This window comes from Planococcus citri, chromosome 2 (assembly GCF_950023065.1).
Source record: "Planococcus citri chromosome 2, ihPlaCitr1.1, whole genome shotgun sequence".
Lineage (NCBI taxonomy): Eukaryota > Metazoa > Arthropoda > Insecta > Hemiptera > Pseudococcidae > Planococcus > Planococcus citri.
The window spans coordinates 55448084-55470710 of NC_088678.1; the positions used below are offsets into that span (position 1 = coordinate 55448084).

General features: G+C 33.3%; 2 protein-coding genes across 2 annotated transcripts in view; both read left to right on the plus strand.

Moving 5' to 3' along the window:
- The window catches only part of LOC135836550 (uncharacterized), a 77854-nt gene that overhangs the window by 32623 nt on the left and 22604 nt on the right, over positions 1 to 22627 (plus strand). The window lies entirely within an intron of this gene.
- On the plus strand, positions 14356 to 18370 carry LOC135836549 (probable serine/threonine-protein kinase tsuA). The gene is made up of 2 exons (XM_065351443.1): positions 14356 to 14571; positions 16090 to 18370. The coding sequence occupies exons 1-2, from the start codon at positions 14487 to 14489 to the stop codon at positions 17997 to 17999; spliced, it is 1995 nt and encodes a 664-aa protein (XP_065207515.1). The 5' UTR covers positions 14356 to 14486; the 3' UTR covers positions 18000 to 18370.

A 22627-nucleotide genomic window follows, 5' to 3' on the forward strand; every position in this document is an offset into this window, starting at 1 on the left:
ACGTCGTTTTAACAGTTTTGTTCGTCGTGTAACGTGTAGGTACCTACATGTATGTATGTATGTATGTATAACGTTATACATACCTAACTATACAACAGGAGTTAAAATGTAGGTACATAGAGTGTTCTTTGTACAATCGTATGTTTGGGTAAATTTTCAACTGTAAAGAAAATGCCTGCGAGTAAAGTTTTTATTCTGGCTCCAACATTATGAAAACTTTTCACAGCAGAGATGGTTTAACGCTTTTGTTGTTATTTCTGTTCGCAAACAGCTTGGCAAGTTAGACTTTCAATGAAAGTAAGGCAATTTTCCAACTTTGAGCTTTTCTCTACTTTGTACTTCATCAACACATGGGTAAAAAAAAAGAAGAAGAAGAAAGTTTTCTCAAAGTAAACTACACAACGTATCGTCAATACCAATTACAGATGAGAATTTTGTACTTACATTTACGATATAATTTTCTAATATTCTAGATGGTATTTACTTTCGTCGATAGAGGAATAGGATTAATGAAATTCTACTTTCGTCTGGTAAATTGGCAGAGAAAGAGGAATAAAAACACTAGAAGCCTAGACAGTCTGGCGAAGGGGGTAAAAAAATGTTTTAAATATTTGCAAAGCACTCACCAGCACATCATTCTCGATGCCTTAAAATACCTAGGTACTAGTAACTGAATATTTCCTCTTCAGGAATGCCTAAGTATAGCTACAAATTAAATTACGATTTTCTCTCTTTCGCAGTCAGCCTGTTCGCATATGAAAATGTAAATTCGAACCTTTGAAGTGATCGTTTCCCATCTCTATCTTTTGCACCTTGTACTATACGCGAACGCGTTTTAGTTCGATAAATATTCGGCCGATACAAGAATTCCACCGAGTTACGTAAAATACCAACCATTCGTTGCATCAACATATCTCTATACAGATGAACATGTAAACTCCGTGATGTGTATGTACTTGTATCGTAGATACATGTAGTAAGTATAGAGACAGAGAGATACATGTGAACGATTTAGATACACGAACTCGTGGCGTTATTTTTAACCGCGATGCCATTTGAGGTTTTAAAATAGGTCTTAAATGCTGTTTACATTGTATATCCCTCGAGCGTAAACTAATTTATATTAAATCTAATCGCGTAACTTTTTTCAATTTCTTTATCGAGAGAATTTTTTTTTTTTTGTTTCAAATTCGCTTCTATTTATAAAATTTCAGAGCCGATCACGGTTTAAAATTTTTGAATTACGCTCGGATTGTTGCCAGATATCTACTGCATATTTTCAAACGTTAAAATAACATTATAGATAATTCATCGTTTCCAGCATATGCAATTAAAAATGGCTAGGCTGTTTGCCAACTGTTCTCATTCAACGATCGCTGTCGCATGTACGCCTGTTATAGTTGTACTTTGTGTTTTTGCTCCCTTTTTCGTACACGTATAAGTAGGTATATTTCGTTGAACTTTTTTGTTGCCCTTTTATACAGCGACCTTTGAGGTTTGAGTGAGTCGGATTCCAGGATCGTGTGGATTTTTTCAACGTATTATTTCTGTAGGTAGTGTTTGGATTTGGTTGAATTGACTTGCATCGTGTAAGTTTGGCTTAAATGAGTTTAAGAAATTTCACTTAGCATTTACAGGGTGATAGAACTTTAATCTTGCCAAGATAGTTACGTTTGGAATATTTGGGTTTTCAAAGTAAATTGTTTATAATGTATTTTATAAAATTAAAGAATGATGAAAATATTTACTTCAATCGAATACCAATTTTAAAATTACCCAGCACAAAATGAAACTTCATAATAATAAAGATTCCGAGGACATAGAATAAGGGTTTCTGAGATTGTGTCTTTTTTGATTTTGGTGAAGAGTTGTTAAATTGAGGATTTCCAACTGTGACAAAGGATAAGGTACGGAGAAAATCAAAATCGAGAATAAAACTATTTGAAAAAAAATCGTTAATTAAATGGAGAGAAAATATTAAAGATTTAAAAAAGAATATACGAATTAGAGCATTAAGTAGGTATTGATTGAAATGAAAGAAAATCTCAAAATAAAAAATTAATAGGTTTATCTTTTTCGCTGATTCAGACAGATACGAGAGAAAAATGCTGATTATTTAAATGTATCCAAATTTAATTCAATACTAAACGACGATGCTAAATTGAAATTTAAAATTAAAAAACACGTTTTCAAAATTTTAAAGATAAGGAATGCTTTCATAATTGTTTACAGATAAATTCAATATCAATGATACCACTACCAAGATTACAAAATTAAAAAAAAAATCAATCGAAAATAACTCACTTTAAATCAGCGGGTTCTGCGCCAGGAATCAGGTGACTTCCAATTGCCTCACAGGTTAGAGGAAACGAAAATAATGTTTGAAAAGGTAGTCTGCAAAATTGAAACTTTGTGATTGTAAATTTATTGCTACACGTACTCGTCTTCTTTGTTCCTCCTACAACAATAATTCTTGTTTGCTATCTCTGAATGATGACAGGACAAGTTCATGAATTGAGGAATGTTATGTCTTGATACATACCTATTTAGTGCTCCTTTACGAGAATGTGAAGAGTTGTGAGAAATTTTGACTACCAAAGGTACGCGGGTTCTGCGCCAGGAATAAAAAATTGAACCTTCAATTGCCTTAGCCGGCCATAGGTAGTATGGCAGGCATAGGCGTGTTTGGTACCAACGTGTAGATCTCGCCGAGGCGAACACGGTGAGCTACCTGTGAGTCCCTCTATCTAATCATGGGAGGGAGCTACGGGCGTCTAAAGTGTACCAAATGAGCAAAAAATGAAAAATTGTCAAAATAAAAAATTCGACCTAGGGAGCTTGTAGAGTATTCTTTTAACTAAAAATTGCAATTTTTGGCATTGGCCTACCTTCATTTTTGAAGGATTTATGCAACTTTGAAGTTTGGAAACGGATCAATTTCTGTAAAATTGAATTACCTAATCAAACTAAGTACCTTGAGAAAAGTGGGATAAAGGGAGAGCGATGGGTAGAAAACAATTTTCAAGATCAAAATTCTGACTTGAAAATCCCTTTTAAACATAAGAGAAGTACGAACAAACGACCTTCTTATTCCTTTCCTGTTCATTTTAAGTCAATTGAAGAGTTGATCTTTTATTCCTGGCGCAGAACCCGCCCACCTTTCTAGTCAAAATTTCTTATCACAAATCATCACATTCTCGTAAACTAGCACAAAATATGCAATTAGTGGTAACTTTTCTCGATTTATGAACTCGTTCCGTCTCTGTTTATGGATAGCAAACAAGAATTATCGTTCTAGGAGGAACAGAGAAGAACCGCGTAAAAAGTTTCCAATCTCAAAGTCTTCATTTCGCGGACTACTTTTTCATAAACATTAAGAAGAGAAGAACGAACGGATCTCTTCATTTCCCTTTTCTTCTCAGGCAAATGGCAATTGAAGGTCACATATTTGATTCCTGGCGCAGAACCCGCTTACCACTCCGGTCAAAATTTTTGTTCAGTAACTCGTGAATTAATGACTAAATATTCACTAACGTCAAATTCTAATCTCTGGTTTCAAGACACGGTGGAGCCTTTAGCGGATTTTTGTATTTTCCAGTTGAAAAAAAAACAACTGAAAAAAGCAACAAAATTAAATTCAAACGCCTACAAATTGAAATTGACCATTCTGGATCGCTTTAATGAATTAAGAAACCAATTTTCGAAATGCGTTTTTGCTTTTTCAAATTTACAATTTATTCCCTTTTTTGAAGGGTGAGAAAGGAGGCCTGAAAAATTCAAAAATTTTACAGAAGCTCTAAAATGGTTCAAAATGAACATCAATCAATTATTGGAAAGTCAAAAATGAAATATATATATCGAAGTTGCCACAAAAACGGTTAATCCGAGTTTGCAGGTGTTTAGTTTCATTTTTGTTTTTTTTATGGGACCTATTTCTAAACTGGGAAATCCAAAAATCTGCTTTAAAGCACCACCAATCGATTTTTCATCAACTTTTGTGACGCGTTCATTAATTTAAAATTTTTTCAACTTTTCAAACAACTTCATAAAATTGATTTGAAAATAGAACTACGTTTCAACTTATTTTATATTTTTAATTTCGAAAAAATAATAATCAACGTTACTACATAGTTCACATATAAACATATAGGTAGTACGATTTCGTGAAGTTTTTTAATACCATCCGTCAAATTTCATACTGGCCAACAAAAATATGAAGAACATAGCCTATTTGTAAACACGATGAACTTTGAAAGTGATAAAAAACTAATCCATCATAGTACATCCGGCTCGTTTCATATAAAAGAAAGAAAAACTTAGAATTGTGGCGATCGCGTTTCATTTTTCAGATATTTTGACATATTTTTTGAGGGTTTGTTAAAAAAGCAAATATTTACGACGCGTTTGAATGAAGTGGAAAATATTTACTGTCAATTTTTTGCCATTTGGTCCCGTTGATCTTCACCTTATACTCGTCTAGATGTATAGGCCTACTTGAAACCTAAAGTAAATCGAATACAAAGGCCTTTTATATGGTACGAGTACGAAGAGAAAAATGAAGGGTTCTCAAGTCACAATTTTTGATGCTTTTACTCGCGTCACATTTACCTACTCACACATCTACACTATGGGACATGAAAGAAAATCCAAAATTTTTGATTCGTTTAATTTCTATTCATTACAATTTGTAGATTGTACTGGTACCATTAGATACCTACCTATGCTGAATGCTGGAATTATTCCTCATTTCTCGTCAAATTAAACAGAAAACATTTCATTCTACTGGATCAATAACCGTCTTCGCTATTAAGACGTATATATATACCGTTGTATAACGCCAGTAACGAATAAAATACATCATTTAACAAGGCTATAAAACGTGGTTATATTAGAAGAGATTTGCGCTTCAGTTGAAACTACGTTATTCGGAATGCTCGTTAATATTGCTACAATTCCAAGTCAGAACTGTTGAAAGAATACTCGGTTTATTTGCACGCTTCTCTGTTCTCTTAATTTCTTTTTTATTCATTCCTCTGGAGACTTGATTCTATCGTGAAAGTAAAAGAAACGCGAATGAGTGAAGAAAAAAAAATGCAATATCCACCAAAGCAGATATTCTATATTCAACAGATGGCTAGAAATTTACAAAAGGATTATGTATAACAAAGGAATTGTAAACGACCGAAAAACCCAATGTTTTAAAACTGCCGCAAAAAAAAAACACAACATCTCATTTGAATTATTTAATAAGGTACAAATTTTAAGAATTCACTTTACACGACCAAACTCATCGTTGAACCGCTCGAATATAGCTACTCGATGATGAGGTTTCAGATTTTTTTCATCCGATGCCAATATTCTAAATGGATATGATACTGCAATAATTCAAACAGAATGGAAAATTGTTCTGCAAAAGAGATAACTATACGAGATAAATTTTGTAGACGAGGGTGAGGAATTTACCCGAGTTGTTTTATATGGGAAAATTACTTATCCGCGAAAATATATTGAAAATTGCTTTCTGTTTGATTTTCCTCTTAAATTAACATTTTAATTATAGACTTTGCAAGGTTTATTTAAACGACGACGAGACACTGTTTGATGGATAGTTAATTGTTTTTGAAACTTTAGATAAATGTTGATGATTTCGACGCGCTATCCTTTGATGGGAGTAATTTAAGTTTGAGTTTTTTAACGACACAACTGGACTGCAGTTTGAAATTGCTATCATTTTATTTCCCAAAGTGTTCCATTAGTGATGCGGAAAAGTTTATACCTGATTTGTCGATTCGTTTAAATAAATTTTGCAAATAAAACGATTGGTTTTTATTTTAGCTTTTGACGATTTTTCTGGATTTTAGATGACCAGAGTTTGGGAATTTTTTTTCAAATTAAGATGTACTTATTTACCTAATATGTTTTTACTTTTTTTTGCAAAGAATTTTGGAAAATAAAGAAAAGAGTAGGTACCTATGTATACGATTTCAGAAGAGTATCCGCCCACTTACCAGTGGCGTAGCCAGGATTTTCTCAAGGAGGGGGCAAAACCAGATTTTTAGGCATAAAAAATTGAAATGAGGGGTAATTTTCTGGAAATCTATTGTAATGTGTGGTGATTTCATGAAAATGAAGGCATAAATTACTGCTCGAGCGAAGCGAGAGCGAAAATTTTTGGAAAAAATGGGTCCAAACAACGAAAAAACGTCCATTTTTGCATGTTTTCTTTCAAATTTTCGCTCTCAAGGGGGGGGGGGTCATGGCCCCCTTCGCCCCCCCCTTGGCTACGCCACTGCCACTTACCTACTCACCTACCTCTCCGAATATTTGAGAAGGAATAGGGTAAGGAGACTCCTAAAAAAATCAATTTACCTATCTATTTTTTTTGTGATTTTGATCACAAATCAGACGTTTCTAGAATTAGTTTGATTAAGCAGAAATGTTGATTTCGAATTTTATAAAAAAAATTTCTAAAAACATGAAAATGTAATCGTAGGTAGTTACAGTTCACAAATTTAATTTTAAGGCTTTGTCAAATTTTCACTTTCATCAATTTTGTACTTAATTTATATTTCATGTTGTTTTTTTTTTCTTTTTTCAGGTAAGAGCAATCAATGAGAATCCAAGTGATTTGCTACTTGATAGTAAGTGTTAGGAACGAGCTTCCTATTTTCTAAAAATTTTCGGAATCTTTACAATTCTATTTGAGACATGATTTGAAATTAATTTAATTTTAAGAATCGTGAAAAGTCGTGTGTCAGGTGTAAAAATAGGCTACTTGAGTGGTACCTACTTATCAATCGAACTTGTAACTTTGACTTGAATTAAAAATCACGGAAGTGATATTCTCATATGTATTTGAAAAGCTTGGTTCAGAAATTACAGAAAGTTGTAATTTTTACACTGATTTAAGAAATGAAATTCTTAATTTTAGTTCAAAATAATGATTTTAATAATTTTAATTGGAAATATTCCAAAAAATCGAGGCTTTTTTGAGTACAATTGAATACAGCCAGATATTTTAGAGAGCTACTGCTCAAGCCAAAACGTTGGGACGTTTTTCAAGGTAACTTACTGCTTAAGAAATTGAGCTTCTCAACTTCATTATTATCCAGTGAAATGTTTTAAAAAATTGGTGGATTTTCAATTTCCACCCAAGGAGTTGATCCATAAATTTCAGATTAATTGTACCTATTCAATTAATAGGTAAAGTTTTCTAGGAATGATATCTTCTCACGATATTGCTTGAATTTTAAAAATGTTATTTTTGTTGGACTAAATAATTTTTTAATGAAAATTTTCAGACTGTATACTAACAAGAAAAATGCCCCAATTAACAGAAATTTTGGACTTGACAAAGAAAACTTTAAAAAGTACATATCTAAAAGACGCCATCAAGGCCAATTGTTAAGGGCTGGAGTTCAATTTTTGAATATTTTTTTTGGCAATCATATTCTAAAAATTTTCAACTTGGATCATTTTTTGTAAAAAAAATCAAAATTTTATGAGTTAAAATTTGGTTTATGCCCTTTATCAAACTCTTTGGATAAATTTGGTAGCGTTTCGAGCAGTTTTAGAGCCTCTTGAGTTTTTGACTTGGGAAAAACAGATTTTTAAAATGTATTATGCTCGGGTCACAAATATGGTAAATTAGAGATTGCTGATGTTGAATTTCTTTTTGTTGCTATTTACTTATGGCAATTTTCATAAAACTCGAAAATATAAAAATCCATGAAATCATATCCATACCTAAAACTGGTTATATTAAACGCAAAACTGTCCCTTGGTGGACTGAAGACTGTGCCATTGCTGTTAAAAATCGTAGAAAAGCACTCAAACAACTTAAAAACTACCCCTCCATAGATAATCTAATTAACTACAGGAAACTAAAAGCTAAAGCACAATATACCATAAAACAAGCTAAAAAAACATCATGGAAAAACTTCATTGCTAACATTAATCATAAAACACCTATTACTAAACTGTGGACTTCTATTAAAAAACTTGGCTTTAAAAATTTCAACCAAACTCCGAAATTTATTGAATTAAACAATTCTCTCAACTATGACCCTTCAGCTATTGCCGAAGCATTTGCAAAAGAATTTGCTGATACCTCCAGTGATACAAATTTAACTCAAGACTTTCTCAACTTCAAACAAAATAATGAAATCAATCTTCATATAGAAGAAGCCTCTCTAGAACCTTACAACTCAATCTTTTCTTTTGACGAACTTACATTAGCACTTTCCAACGCCAAAAAATCCGCCCCTGGTGCAGATCTCATGCATATTCAATTTATCCAAAATGCTCCCAACAATGTCCTCTTAATACTTTTAGAAATTTTCAATCTCATTTGGACCTCACACAAATTTCCAAAAAGCTGGAACTCAGCTATTATCTTACCCTTCCTAAAACCTAACAAAAATCCGCTAAACATCACTAACTATCGGCCAATATCATTAACCTCAAATCTTTGCAAAATTTTTGAAAAAATGATCAACAAACGACTACTCTGGTTACTCGAATCAAATAACAAGCTATCGCCTTTCCAATGCGGCTTCCGCCCTTCCAGGTCCACACTTCATCAGTTAACATACCTAAACTCGGAAATAAATAAAGCAGTTAAAAACAAAAACCACCTTCTTGCTATCTTCTTTGATATTAACAAAGCATTTGATACTATCTGGAGATATAAAATAATTAAAACACTACACTCTTGGAACATTCAAGGCAATATGCTACATTTTGTTATCAACTTCCTAAAGGATAGGCGTTTTAGAGTAAAAATTTCAGATGTATTATCCAATGAACATATACTAGAAAACGGTGTACCTCAAGGCACTGTAATTAGTCCCACTTTCTTTTTAATTGGTATCAATGATCTCACTGATATCATCCCTTCCCCTATAAAAAAAGCATTATTTGCAGATGATCTCAAGATATTTCTAACATGTCAAGATATTCAACTAGGAGAACATTTGTTACAACAAGCTACAAATAATCTACATACTTGGTCACAAAAGAATGGTCTCAGTTTTTCTCAAACTAAATCTACAGCTATGCATATCTGCAAACGTTACAAATGCTCTAGAGATCTGAAAATACAACTAAACCATACTACTATCCCTACCTCATCCTCAGTTAAATATCTAGGCCTTACTTTTGATAACAATCTCACATGGCGAACTCATATCGATGAAATTAGAAAAAAGTGCTTCAATAAAATCAACTTACTTAAAAAACTCTCTCACACTCATTTTGGCTCTGACCGTCATACATTACTAAAACTATATTGCGCAATCATTAGACCTATACTTGATTATGGATGTCCCATTTTCTTACACGCCCCTTCCTCCACCCTTGATAAACTGAACACAATTCAAAATACAAGCGTGAGAATAGCTACAGGTGCTTTTAGATCTACTCCCACTCCCAGTCTTTTAACTGATGCTTTTGAATGTCCTTTAAACATTCGTAGACATTATATCTCTGCTCTATCCTTCCTAAACATCAAAGCCAACTCAAACTTTAACATTAACTTACAATACTCCACTAATATGCAATCTACCCCTACAAATTTTGGTAATTTTCTTAATGATATTGACTCTAACAATATCAATATCCTACATTTCCCAATTAACCTACTACCACCCTGGCAAAATTACAATCCTACCATTGACCTCTCCCTAACAGAATTTAATAAAAAACAAACAAATCCAATAATTTTCAAAAAACATTTTCTCTGTCTTTTAAACAAATATGAAAAATTTAATCAAATATACACAGATGGTTCAAAATCAAATCAATTTGTAGGTTGTGCTTTCACTCAAAAGGACTTTACCACTCCTATTGCTCTACCTTCTCAATGCACTATTCTAACTGCTGAATTGTATGCGATAAAATATGCTATTTTATACACTACAGACTTCTTACAAAACGAAACTGTCATCTTCTCTGACTCACTCTCTGCAATCCTATCTATAAAAAATTATAAATCAAAGAACTCTCATCCCATCTCTCAAGAAATTGTAAATTTTCTTCAGTCCACCCCTCAGCTTCAAAATTTAGTGTTATGTTGGATCCCTTCACACTCTCAAATAGAAGGTAACGAAATTACTGACAAAACTGCTAAACAGGCTTTCAAAAATCTACCTATAGCAAACATACCAGTTCCCCTTTCTGACTTAAAATTACATGCAAAAAAGATCATGTTTGATGAGTTCCACTCCTACTGGTCCCAAATTCCTAACACAAATAAATTGAAAAGTATTAAAAATTCTGCATCATTCTGGAAAACATCTGAACAACCCAACCGTCGTTCAGAAGTAATACTAACTCGCCTTCGAACTGGACACTCTTTACTCACCCATCAATACTTATTCCTAAAACAACCTCCTCCTATGTGTTCCACTTGCAATGTTCCTCTAAATGTTCCCCACATACTCATACACTGTCCCATTTTCCAACATGCTCGCTCCCTCTTTCTAAATTCCAATCAAATAAATACTATCCTATCAGATGATCCAGTCGCAATAAATAATGTACTGAACTTTATAAATATCACAGGATTAAGACAAAAACTATAATTTAATAATTATATGCTTATTTTATAAATTTTCTTACTTTGTAATATCTATAATTTGTAATTTGTTATGTAGATAACTGTGCCAAATGTAATGATGAGGTGTCCCTAGCCATAGTAGCTGTATATGGCACCCAATAAAATAAATAAATAAATAAATTTGTTTCAGGATTTTCACCGAAAATTGAAAAAATTTCGATTATCTCATATTAAATGGAGCAGATTTGAATTTTCAAAAATCAAAAAAAGGGAATCAGCACTTGGAAGTTGGTCATGAAGGGTAATTTTGGATGTTTTTTCAAATTTCTGCCTTAATTAAAAAATTATTCAAAATAAAACTGGGAAACGATATTTCAAAAAATCTGTTTTTTTTTTGTCTTGAGAGTTTTCACATCAAATCAACATCAAAGTTTGTCCCGTTTCGCGAAAAAATTCCCAGAATTTAGCAAAAAGTGTAAAAGTTACCTATATATTTTTATGTCAATGATGTTTGAAGAAGAGTGAGTTCAGAAATGCAAAATGGCTGAAAAAATGTTGACAAAATTGATTCGATCTATGTAGGTACCAAATTCATTAAATTCATGGACTTCTTATTTTTGATTTTCCGAATCGATTGCTGAGGGCTTAAGCTCATACTTACCTACCTAATGAAATCTCCACAACAGATTGTACAAGTACCTAAGCTACTCAATTTTCTAATTTTTCCAAAAAAAAGCCGAAATTTTTATACATTATTTTTTTAGGCATATTCTTCAAAAAATTAAGGTCAGTTTAAATTTACCTACACAAAATTTTGGCATTTTTGTGAGATTCGAGCGATCAAAAATGAACGAAATATTATCCGAATTTTAGCTTTCAATTCGTGATTAAATCACGAATTGAAAGATATTTTTAAAGAAATGTGATCAAACATTTTTTGCCAATGAAATATTTTCATTTGAGCTGACAGAGAAATTGGGAAAAGAAGACTATTTGCCTCGGACCTCGATATCGTGTGGAGCTTCAGAAATGAAAACCTCGTGGCAAATAATAAATTATTAATCGAACAGGTACCTAGTCTAAATTTTTGAAATAAGGTGCAGTAAAACATTTTCTTTTTTTTTTCTTTTTAGAGGAAATGAAATTACCAAAAAAATTGTTTAAAGGGTCTCTAATATTCATGTAGGTCGGTACTATTATACGATCTGGGCCCTTTTTGATTCCCGATCGCTCTGCCTCTCGGTAAGGTCGTCCCAAAAAGTACTTCCCAAAATTCTCATTTTAAAAGAAAGGTCAATCCCTGATTACAAAACATCAATGATGATGATTCAATTTTTGACAATATGCGCTTACAAGCGTGCCCAAGGTAATTATCAATTATTCGTAGAGTAGGTAAATGATTGATCAAATATTGACTAGGCAGATTTTCCAAATAACGTTAAGAAGATCAATTTATCGGTTAAACGAATACGAAATCCGGTAGCAGCAAATGCGGTTAATAAATACAAGACGACCTTCGAAATTCGAAAACGTAAACTAAATCACACAGAGCGCGAAGAAATTTTCGAATATTTTAAACCACGTTCACAATGAACAAAGCAGAAAAGGGTTGCGGAGGAATACAAATTGAGTTAATTTTACATTAAGCGAGTTTTGAATAATACAATCGAAACTACTACGTCAAGGATTACCGACTGTGTGCTTTCAACGTAGTCTCTCTATCTCTCTCTTTTATGTAATTTGGGAGCTATAGGTACCTATGGTATACTATACACTTGCAATGTACATATTACCTTTCTATATACACTCGCTGTCAATCTTATTCTCGTTCAATTGATACCTACTTATTCGTACATCGGAAAAGGAAAAATACTCGATACTGTACTTTGCTACATTGTTCGTTGTGATGGAATTTTTCTAATATAGCAACTTTTTTTTTCCTTCGCGTCGATTTCGTATCGTCCTTGTTTTTTAAAACAATTACTTAATAAATTGTATCTAGAACGCACGTGCTATCACATACTATACAAGACCCCTTATACTCTTTCGAATGTTTTCAATTTTCTATTTCTCACATATCCAAAGCGAAATTCTACGCTCTACGCTTTGATACGAGTATAACGAATCAACTCTCGCACCACTCTCGATATATACACTAAATGAGTTCACAAGTTGAACAACCATAGCTTGAATCACTTTTCGTGTAGTAATAGAAATCCTTTCCTTGTAAAATGTAATTCGCACTAATTCCGTTTGCTTGACTGCGGAGAAGAGCTCTCGCCAGCTTATGTAAATTTTTTTCCAAACCTTGGAAGTTTTTTCCACTCATCGTCAGTGTAATCCGCAGGATATTTTTAATGAAAGAAATGTCATCGCGAGATATTTGAATTTATTTATTTTTTTTATTCTTTTAAAATATAAAGAACCGGGGCATTTTGCGTATGGCCAAAATAAACATGATTTGAAATTCACCTCGCGGCCTAATTCACGATTCTGTCTTTTCGTATTTGAGAGTACATACTCGAATAAAGTCTACCTATAATATGTAATTATTACCTACCTAATACTCGTTGCAAAATTTATTCAACGTGTGACATTTTTTATTTATAAAAAGTATTAATTTATTTTCTTTCGTGTGCGATGCGGTAAAACGAACCGGATCCGTATCACGCAAATTCTATTAACTTTTCAAGTACCTACATTTCGAGTATACGTGTACGAATTACTCGACGAAGAATATAACCGTTATATGATAACTGTATGAGAAAAATTCGCCCACGTATTCGGTACACCTACCTCTCTAGTCTACCTTGTACATACATAACCCCCATGACAACATGAAGATGTTCTATAGAGAAGAGAAAAAAAGCCACTACGTTCAGCCCTGCTTTATACGAGCACACAATTGTAAAGAACTAGGTCATGTAAATTTCACTATAATTGTCATCTGTCTACTCAAAACCGTTTTAAGTGCTTATAAAAAATATATCTACACATAACAGATTATAAAATTTTGTAGGTATATGTTGAAAAAAAATGTTAAATGATTCATTTCTTCCTATAATTTTTTTTTTGTAAAGCTGTAATGAGGGAATAATTAGTTGTCGAAGTCCAGTATGAAATTGACCAAATCTTATGAAATGCTCCTGTCTTCTTTAGATTTGAAAATTACTCACAATAATTAACTGAAGTCTAAATAAAAATTTACCTCAAAATTTACATGTTTCATGCCGTAGGTATACTTTTTTGTAAGTATGAAAGAAATTGAAAAAAAAAACACGAAAAAAGACCATAAAATTTGTTTAAAAATTCAAGGTGGTATCTGCGTGAGCCTTTTATCAAACGAGTTCTGTACATGTCTTCTCATCACCCCCTCCCCATCTTTCCAAGTGGAAAATAAAGACAGGGTCAACGTGATTTCCAAATCTGACCAGGATTGGCACTTGAACCTTTTTCCAGGGTTAACCTTCACTTACCTAAGAATAAGAATCAACCTTTTTCTCAACCATCATGCTGAAAAATCAGAAATAATCGAGTACTTTTTCTCCTCTATATACTTCATAGTACCTACATATTTATATGAGGTTTTATACGTAATAAAGAAAGACGAGCTATACGTTTATCCTTCGATAAACACTATAAAAATTTTATTCAACCATCACAATCACATTGTATAACATTAAACGAGATTTTTCTACGGTATTCTTCCATTATATCCATTAATCAAATCATAAATTTATAATTATGATGTAATTTACATTTACCTACCTACCTAATGTATCCTTGTTTTAATTCAATTGGTAAGAAAGGTTTCGAAGTGATGTCGCCCTCGTTATTATAACCGCTCTTTATTTCGCTTATCAACATTGTTATAAATTCCGCGAGTATTCGATCGACGAAGTGATTATAATTCGCGATTTGTGAGAAAATGGTATTGGTAGATTGCGCGATTCAGAATGGTTCTGTGGAAATGGTCACCCAGCGTCAAATTACGAATAATATGTGTACGAACGGTGAGTTGTGATTACTTTTTACCAATTGTATTAGGTATTTATTTTTTGGTTCGATAATAGTGAATTTTTCGATTTAAAAATTCAACCGTGTCGTAGCCTGGATATGATTTTAGACAATTTTATATGATGCTTTCTATAGTGATTTGTTTCACCTCGATTATTATAAAAGCTTCCTATTTTATCTAAGTCTAAAATTAAGAAATGAAAAAAAACCACGATGTATGTACAAATTTTCAAATTCTGTTTTTGTTGGTCCAAATTACAATTCAAATATCCATTAAAACCTCCAAAACAGCTCAAGAAAGTCCTTAGTCAACTGCAGATCTCGAAAATTTATCGGTACCTAAATCAAATGGAATGTGTCACAATGAAAGGCTTGGCTATTTCAAAATTTTGTGGAAATTTCAAGTTTCAAAAATCTGCTGAAGACTCCAGGAATTTTCAAAAAGTCACTAGAAGCTTCAAAATGACTTTAACCCACCTGAAGTCGTCTTCAGAGAATGATAAAATTGGAGTGCAGAGTAAATTTCAGTTTTTCATCTCCATTGATGAAATTTTGTTAAAATTTCGAGTTTCAGAAATCTATTGGAGGCTCCAGTAATTTTCAAAAAGTCGCTAGAGACTCCAAAACGACTTGAAATCCACCTGAAGTCGACTTCGTAGCGTATTGAAAATAGTTTGCAGAATTAATTTCGTCTTTCTAGCTCCATTTGATGAAATTTTGTGGGAATTTCAAATTTCAAAAATCTACCGAAGGCTCCAGAACTACTCTAAACGGGCTTAAACAGTTTCCAAACGATTTGGCAGGTCGAAAATGGGGTATATCCCAAATTTCAGCTTTCTAGGTCAATTTGGTGAGATTTCGATTTTTCCTCTCATTTTTGGCCTAAATTTGATTTTCAAAAATTCAACCAAAGATCGAAAAGGGCACTTTAGCACTTGAAATTTTGACAGGGTCTCGCAATACGTTGCCAAATCTTTCATGGCTTGTACATATTTCAAAAGAGACTGTACCTGTTTTCGGAATTTTTAAGAACACAATTTTTTGCAATAGGAATTCAGAAATTGAAATCCAGAATTCAAAAAAACTGTCCAGTGACTCTTTTTCCGTTTAACTGCTTTAATGATTTTTTTTCGATTTTGAGAAGGCTCTGTTCAGGGGAACCAACACTGCTTGTGAAGACCCAGGGGAGATTTTTTCTTGAAAAGAGAGTTATTTAGAAGAGTTTTATCGCAGAAATTGCAAATTTTAAGCAAAAAATGTTTCTAATTTTTTTTTTCATTTTTGGGCCTTTTACCTATTTATGGTTTTATCGTTTGTAATGACGTTGAAGTACAATATTCTTTCTTTGCTTTGATAAAAACTCTACCAATAAATATAGGTCCTGTAAAGGATAAGGAACCACGACGAAATTATAATACATACACAAAGAACGATAAATATCATAAAACCATTCTCAATTAAACTACCTAATAACTTAAATGTAATACACTTACTGATATTGTAGTTTTGTTCAGGTATCCTCACACAATTTGGAGCAATCAGATCAGAATTCACGGAATCTTTACCGCCTCAGCCTTCGTCAGACTCAAATTCATCGGATAGCTCGAGCAGTGAAATAAAATACTTCAAATACATACCTTCGTTACCTCCACTACCAAACCTACCGCAAATAAAACCCAAAGCATTTCAATATGTCAAATCCTCGGGATACTTTCCATCGGCGGAATTACACCATAAAGTCAATTCCAGTCGTCTCAAAGTACCTTCGAAATTCATTAAATCTTCGATTCAAGTATCCAAACGAGCTGAAAATTTGGCGCTGAAACCAACGAGTTGCTACAGTGTCATCGCATCTCCACCTAGCAAACGTATCAAACCAATGGTGAAAGCATTGGGGTCGCGATACAAAGAAAATCTGCAGTTGGTTTTCGAAAATAGACGTCTGTGCTTAGTAACGACTCGTGCCAACGATCAAACTGGTAAAATAACGCTACGAAGATGGGTTTCCGAACCTTGTTTCGCTGTCGAAAACAAAACCAACGAAAATCCTCAATACAAAAGGCGTCATTCGGAAAAATTCAGTTTCGATGAAAATACACCTTCGTTTAAACTATTCGACATACCAACGCCAAAGAAAACGCTAGCTCCAAAAATGACCAATGGTAGATCCTCCACCTCCAACTCAAAGTCGAGAAATACTTCGAAAAATCCTCAAAAAACGCCATCGAAGTCGTCCACTGCAGCGACGAATTCGAAGAATGGTACGCTCAAGTTGGCTCGTCCATCGATACTCGAACCGAAAAAACCCGAAAATAATATCGTAGGTCGTGTTCATACGAGAAGAAAAACGAATCAAGGCACGCAGGTTGAGCAAACGACTAAAGAAGTTGAATCGCAAACTGATTTCAACCAAGAAGCTAAAGATCGCCCTGTTCCTCGTAAAAAGCAAAGCACTCCTTCGACAGATGATAAAAAATCAAAAGAGGGTATGAAAAAGACAGTGATTGCTCCTTTCAGTTTCATGGATCGAGTACAAGCCCTCTTAGAACGAAAGGAGAAACGCAAAAATAAGATCGATAAAACATACGAAATCAAACGATGGGCCAGGCCGCCGCTTATCCTGAAGAAAAAACCTTTCAAATTATCATCGATGGAGAAAAAAATCACCGTACCAGAGCCTATGAAATTTGAAACCGATCTTCGTCGCCAGAAATGGGAAGAGTTCATGAGAGAATTCAATCAACGCCAGCAGGAACAGGAAAAAGAAAAAGAGACCATCAAGCAGAAAGAAATGACAAATTTCAGGAAAACACTAATACCTAAAATTCACACAGTACCTTATAAAAAACTAGGAATCAAACCAAGAAAACGTTTAGTTAGCCAGTTTCGAAAACTAAGAGAACATTCGACCAAAATGGCCGAGTTTAACTACTCGTCCGAAGATGACCTCAATGGTAACAAAACAAGATCCGGCGATCGGGCTAAATTTGCCAAAGTGAAAAAATCCAACCGAAACGAATCAACGTTCAAGATTAAAAGAAATTCTCACATGATTTCCACTCAAAATGAATTCAACTCGAATTATAAAAATTTCTCGAAAAAGAATAAAAATTCAAACTCACCTAACGATAAAATGTTGTCCATCACTCAGAAAATATCCATCAAAGAGAAAAACAATTCGAATGTGAAAAATTCACGAATGTCGTCTTCCGATGAAAACAACACTGTAAAAACATCCTTTCAAAATAGAAACGAGTCGCGTAGAAATTTCTCCACATCGATCAAAAATAGTTCACGAAGTAATTCGTATTCGGTGAAAGACGATTTTGACGGTTTGTACGAAAAAAATGCAACGGCTTCGATCAATTCTAAACAACAATTCAAGGTAGCACCAGCTGTGAAAACGCAGAGGAAAGTTTTTTAATAAAGTTAGAACCACAAATTACATATACCTAGACCTACCATCCTTCCTACCTATTATGATGTTTCTATAATAGATTTTTTTGTATATGCTCTATTATTACAAAGTACTTCAATAGTGAATTCAATAGGAAATGCTCATTAAATCGTTCTGAACAGACCTTGATCAGCTAACTATTGCACTTTTTTCAAACGCCTGCTGAACTCGCTACTTGAATACAAACAATAATATTATGCATGTGAATTATTTTTATTCGTCTTTTTAAAAATCTTTTGTCATTATTATGTATGTATGAATTTGTATTTTTGTGCATACCTACCTACTTATACATATGTAATTAAATTTAAAACAAAATTAAATACCTATTGAATGGACTGGGTGCGTTGGTAATTCCATTTTGGTACGTATTTCTTGTTTAAGTTTTCATTATTGAAGTGTGGGAGCTTCCTTGTCTGTTCATTGTAGGCAACTATGCATACATGAAAGCACAATCAAAGGTATTCTTTCAATTTTGGCTGAGTAGTGAATGGAACTATTCTGAGATGACGAAAAATTATTAATTGTAGAAAATTTTTTGCCTGATTTATTTTTGTAAGGGCTGCAGCAATTCGAAAGTACGTAGCACCTTTAGAAATAAAAATTTGGCCAAAACGTTCTGTAAAATGAACAGATTGAACGATGAGCTTCGTAGAAACTGGTTTTTAATCACAAGAAATGTGGTTTACCTGCTTTTTTTTGCTAATCGGAGGCATCTGAATTACAACTAAGCCTTTTTCGCGAACCAACTTTGTTTCAAAGTGTGAAAAATTTTCAATGCGAAATGAAAAACTTGATCATTTTTTAGGATTTTTAAAGGACGTTGAGAAATAAATGTTGTTGGGAATCAAATCAATTTAAAAAAGAAAAAAAAGAAACCTAAAAGGTACCTTCACTTTCAGTTTTACTTCTTTGCCATGATGAAGAAAACAAATCAGCAGAATTATTTTTCTTCTTCAATACATACAATCATATTAGGCACCTTATAGGTTTATTTTTTTTATTTTTTAAATTGATTTGATTCCCAACAAAATTTATTTCTCAACGTCGTCCTTTAAAAATCCTAAAAAGTGATTAACTTTTTCATTTTGCATTAAAATTGTAATTAGAATTTTCTTCCATAAAATTGTATTCGCAATGAAGTTAATGGAAAACTAAAATTCACTTTGCACCTTAACTAGCTAATATGCTGAGTCAATTGGAGATGGTTTCAAGCTGATCTGAGCCCTCCAGCAATATTTTAAAAATTCTGGACTTGCAAATTCCATAAAAAAGGGTTCAAATGAAATTTAGCTCGAATAAACGCGATTGATGCTTGTTAGTGACCTATTTAAATCACATTCAATTTTTCAGAAATCGATTTCGGAATTGTATATTTCTCCAGTAATATCAGTGACTCACTTGACCGATAGGCGATTGCACACAAATTTTCAATTATGAAATTGTTGAAGAATCTAACTATGTACATTGTACCTGTACCTATTAATTCCCCAAATCCAAATTTCACCATTTCTAGCCATTCTGGAGCCTCCCAGCTCGATTTTTCCAGAATTTTGAATATGCTCTAGAAGGCGTGAATATGAAGTTGGGCAGCTCAAAATCGAGTAAGTATTTATTTTTGGATATTTTAATTACGAAAAAAGCTGGTCAAAAAACCACTCTTGAGGTGTCACTTCCAAAATCGGCTCAAATGTGGATAAACTCGTTAAACAGGTCGAGTATAACACACAACTCGATTTTTAGCTGCCCAACTTCATATTCACGCCTTCTGGAGCATATTCAAAATTCTGGAGAAATTGAAAAATCGCGCTGGAGGCTCTAGAATGGCTGGAAATGGTGAAATTTGGATTTGGGGAATTAATATCAGTTTTTAGGACTTGAAATTGATCATTTTTACTGATCAAGAACCTACGTACTTTTTTTAAAAAATGAGCATAAATCATCAAAAAAATCAATTTTGACCAAAAATCGAAAAATGTAGTTGGGCAGCTGAAAATTTGGTTTTGGGGGTTTTAGACCATGCTCTTTCCAAAAATCGCGGTTCCGTTCCAATCGGAGGGTGAGACCTCAAAAGATTCCCTTGTTAGTAGCTCAAATTAATTTTCGGAAATCAAGATTTTCATAATAATTCAAGACTATCTAAAATAATAAAGTTTACTAAAATTTTGAAATTCGATTTCAAAATTTAGCTTTTCGATCACTCATTCACCAATTTTGATTATTTTTTTTCAATTAAGGGTCCTATGGAGTTGTGAATTTTTCAGGGAAAATAAGAATATCTACCTAGGTACCTTTTAGGGATCAGTATTTTCAAAAAAAAGGTCCCAAAATGTTCAACTTTGTGATTGAGTCGTCTTTTTTTTTGCAATTTTTATAGGTACATTCATCCCTCAAAAAATCTCAGAGCTGCTGATTGTAGTCTCCTCAATTGATAAGCTAATTTTTGAAGGATAAAAAAAATAAAAAAATTTTCCCCAGTACTCTTTTTTAGCTTTGTTTCTACCAAAAGCGTATTAATCAAACATGTAAAAAAAAAACCAAAACTTCAATGTCTATCCCCCAACGAGTCACTCCGGAGCCTTAGATATGTATTTTATAAAAGTTGAAACGATCTTTTTTTAATTAACTTTTACAGATACATTTCACTACAGCTACTCTTAAACAAGCACCCTTAAAAATGTTAAAATACGTGGAAAAGTTTCGAAAACTGACTTGATCCACGAAAGTTCTGCTCTTTCCCTCTATCTCAACTCGACACGACGACGTGACTCGACGTAAATATTATAAAAGACGACTTTTATCGAGCCGAATTCAGAATCCGCCATCGCCATACCGAATGCTATGTGGTACCGCGCTCGAACTTTGATATATAAAATTTAAGCTAAATTTCACGCAGTTAATACTGCCATTTGAGGCTTCATTTGCTCACCTCGTATATAGTAACGATGAAAGCGCCAATTCTAGCGTGAAATTGTATTTAATGTATGTTAAAAATTATCTCTCATACAGCAACCAACAACGCAATGAACGATAGAACCAGCAACCAGCTCTGTACGTCGGAATTCTGCAGCATTAACCGCACCGAAAACCGTTTCGTGCTGATAAATGACGACTTTTCCGCCAAATAACCCAAAGAAAAATTCCATCTAACCAAAGTAAATAATGTATTCGAAACGATAAACCTCTACATATGAATTCTATACTTCGCGAATTGAATACGTGCACGGTTTCGAAGATTTACTAAATTATTAAAAGTAGTTTCCTCGTAGAGTCTTTTTTTTCCTTTTTTCTATTCTACTGTAAGATGAGATGGCCGATAAATGAAAATTTATAAGCTGAAATGGACCTCGGAGCACTGATCTTTTCTTGTTTTGAATTGGGGGGGGGATGTATTGAAAGCCTCTGAAGACAGCATAAATGAGGACCCTCTCCCTCCCATCGTGACAGAATTTTGGAAACGATGTAGGTATATAAAATGAGGGGGAGGGAGAAAATGTAAAAAAAATAATTTATATTTTAAACTTCTCATCTCTGAAAATCAAACCCAGAAAGTAGGTAACAAACACTCATAAAAAATGAAAGAACAATTTCAGAAAAATCTAAAATCTTCAGATCTCACGAGAGAGCCCTAGTTACGGCCATACTGTCTCTAGCGATCGATTTAGAAAGTCTACGCCCATAGTTTCAATCATCTTTGATGAAAAATCTGAACCAAGTTCTTACCTAAGCTGAAAATTACACCTGTTTGAGAAAATATAAATTGCTAGGTAGGTTTCATCTGCTTGCTTATCCCTGTTGGGGTTTTCTTGTTGTGGTAAATAAAATTGTCACAAGTCCGAGAGTAGTAATACATCATCGTTAAATCCTGTTAGAAAAAATGTCACCGTAGATATAAGAAAAACCGACGATGTAATTATATCCCGAAGGTTTTATTACGATAAAACCGACAAAATTCGTTTAACATCGAACCAACAAAACGAATAGCTTTACGTGACTAGAGTACCCTTCTGCCTTTATATTTTTTTCAACCCGGTAAAATTTCCATATTGTGTGTAATATCACCTACCATAATACGAGGTAATTAACGGTTACACGACGCCGTATTGTTAAATTATTTAACCGATATCTTAAAATATTCAAAATGTTGGCGATATTAGTATGTATTATTGCGGAAAAAAACTACCCTGTTGTTGAAATTTTCACGCATGATACGCCTATAACATCTTTATGTAAACACGACGACGACGCGAGCGAAGAAGAAAAGTAAAAAAAAGAAATACATAATAACAGCGTTGAAAATATACACGAGGCTTGATGAATTTTCACTTACACTTTTCTTCCCTCTATAGTAAGGCGGCGGGTTGAATCGGTAAAGAAAACACTTAATATCGCGCTTGAAAAATGTTATTTTTAGCGCGTGTTTTCGTTGACAGTCAAAATTCGCATTTACCAAAATAGATTTTTTGCAGCGCCGAAGTTTCCGACGATATTTTATCATATTCAAAAAGCGTGTCTCCGAAGATAACATAAAAAAGAAATTCAAAAATCGACGTCGTCGTTTAAAATAAGATTCCGATATGAAGGATTTATACATA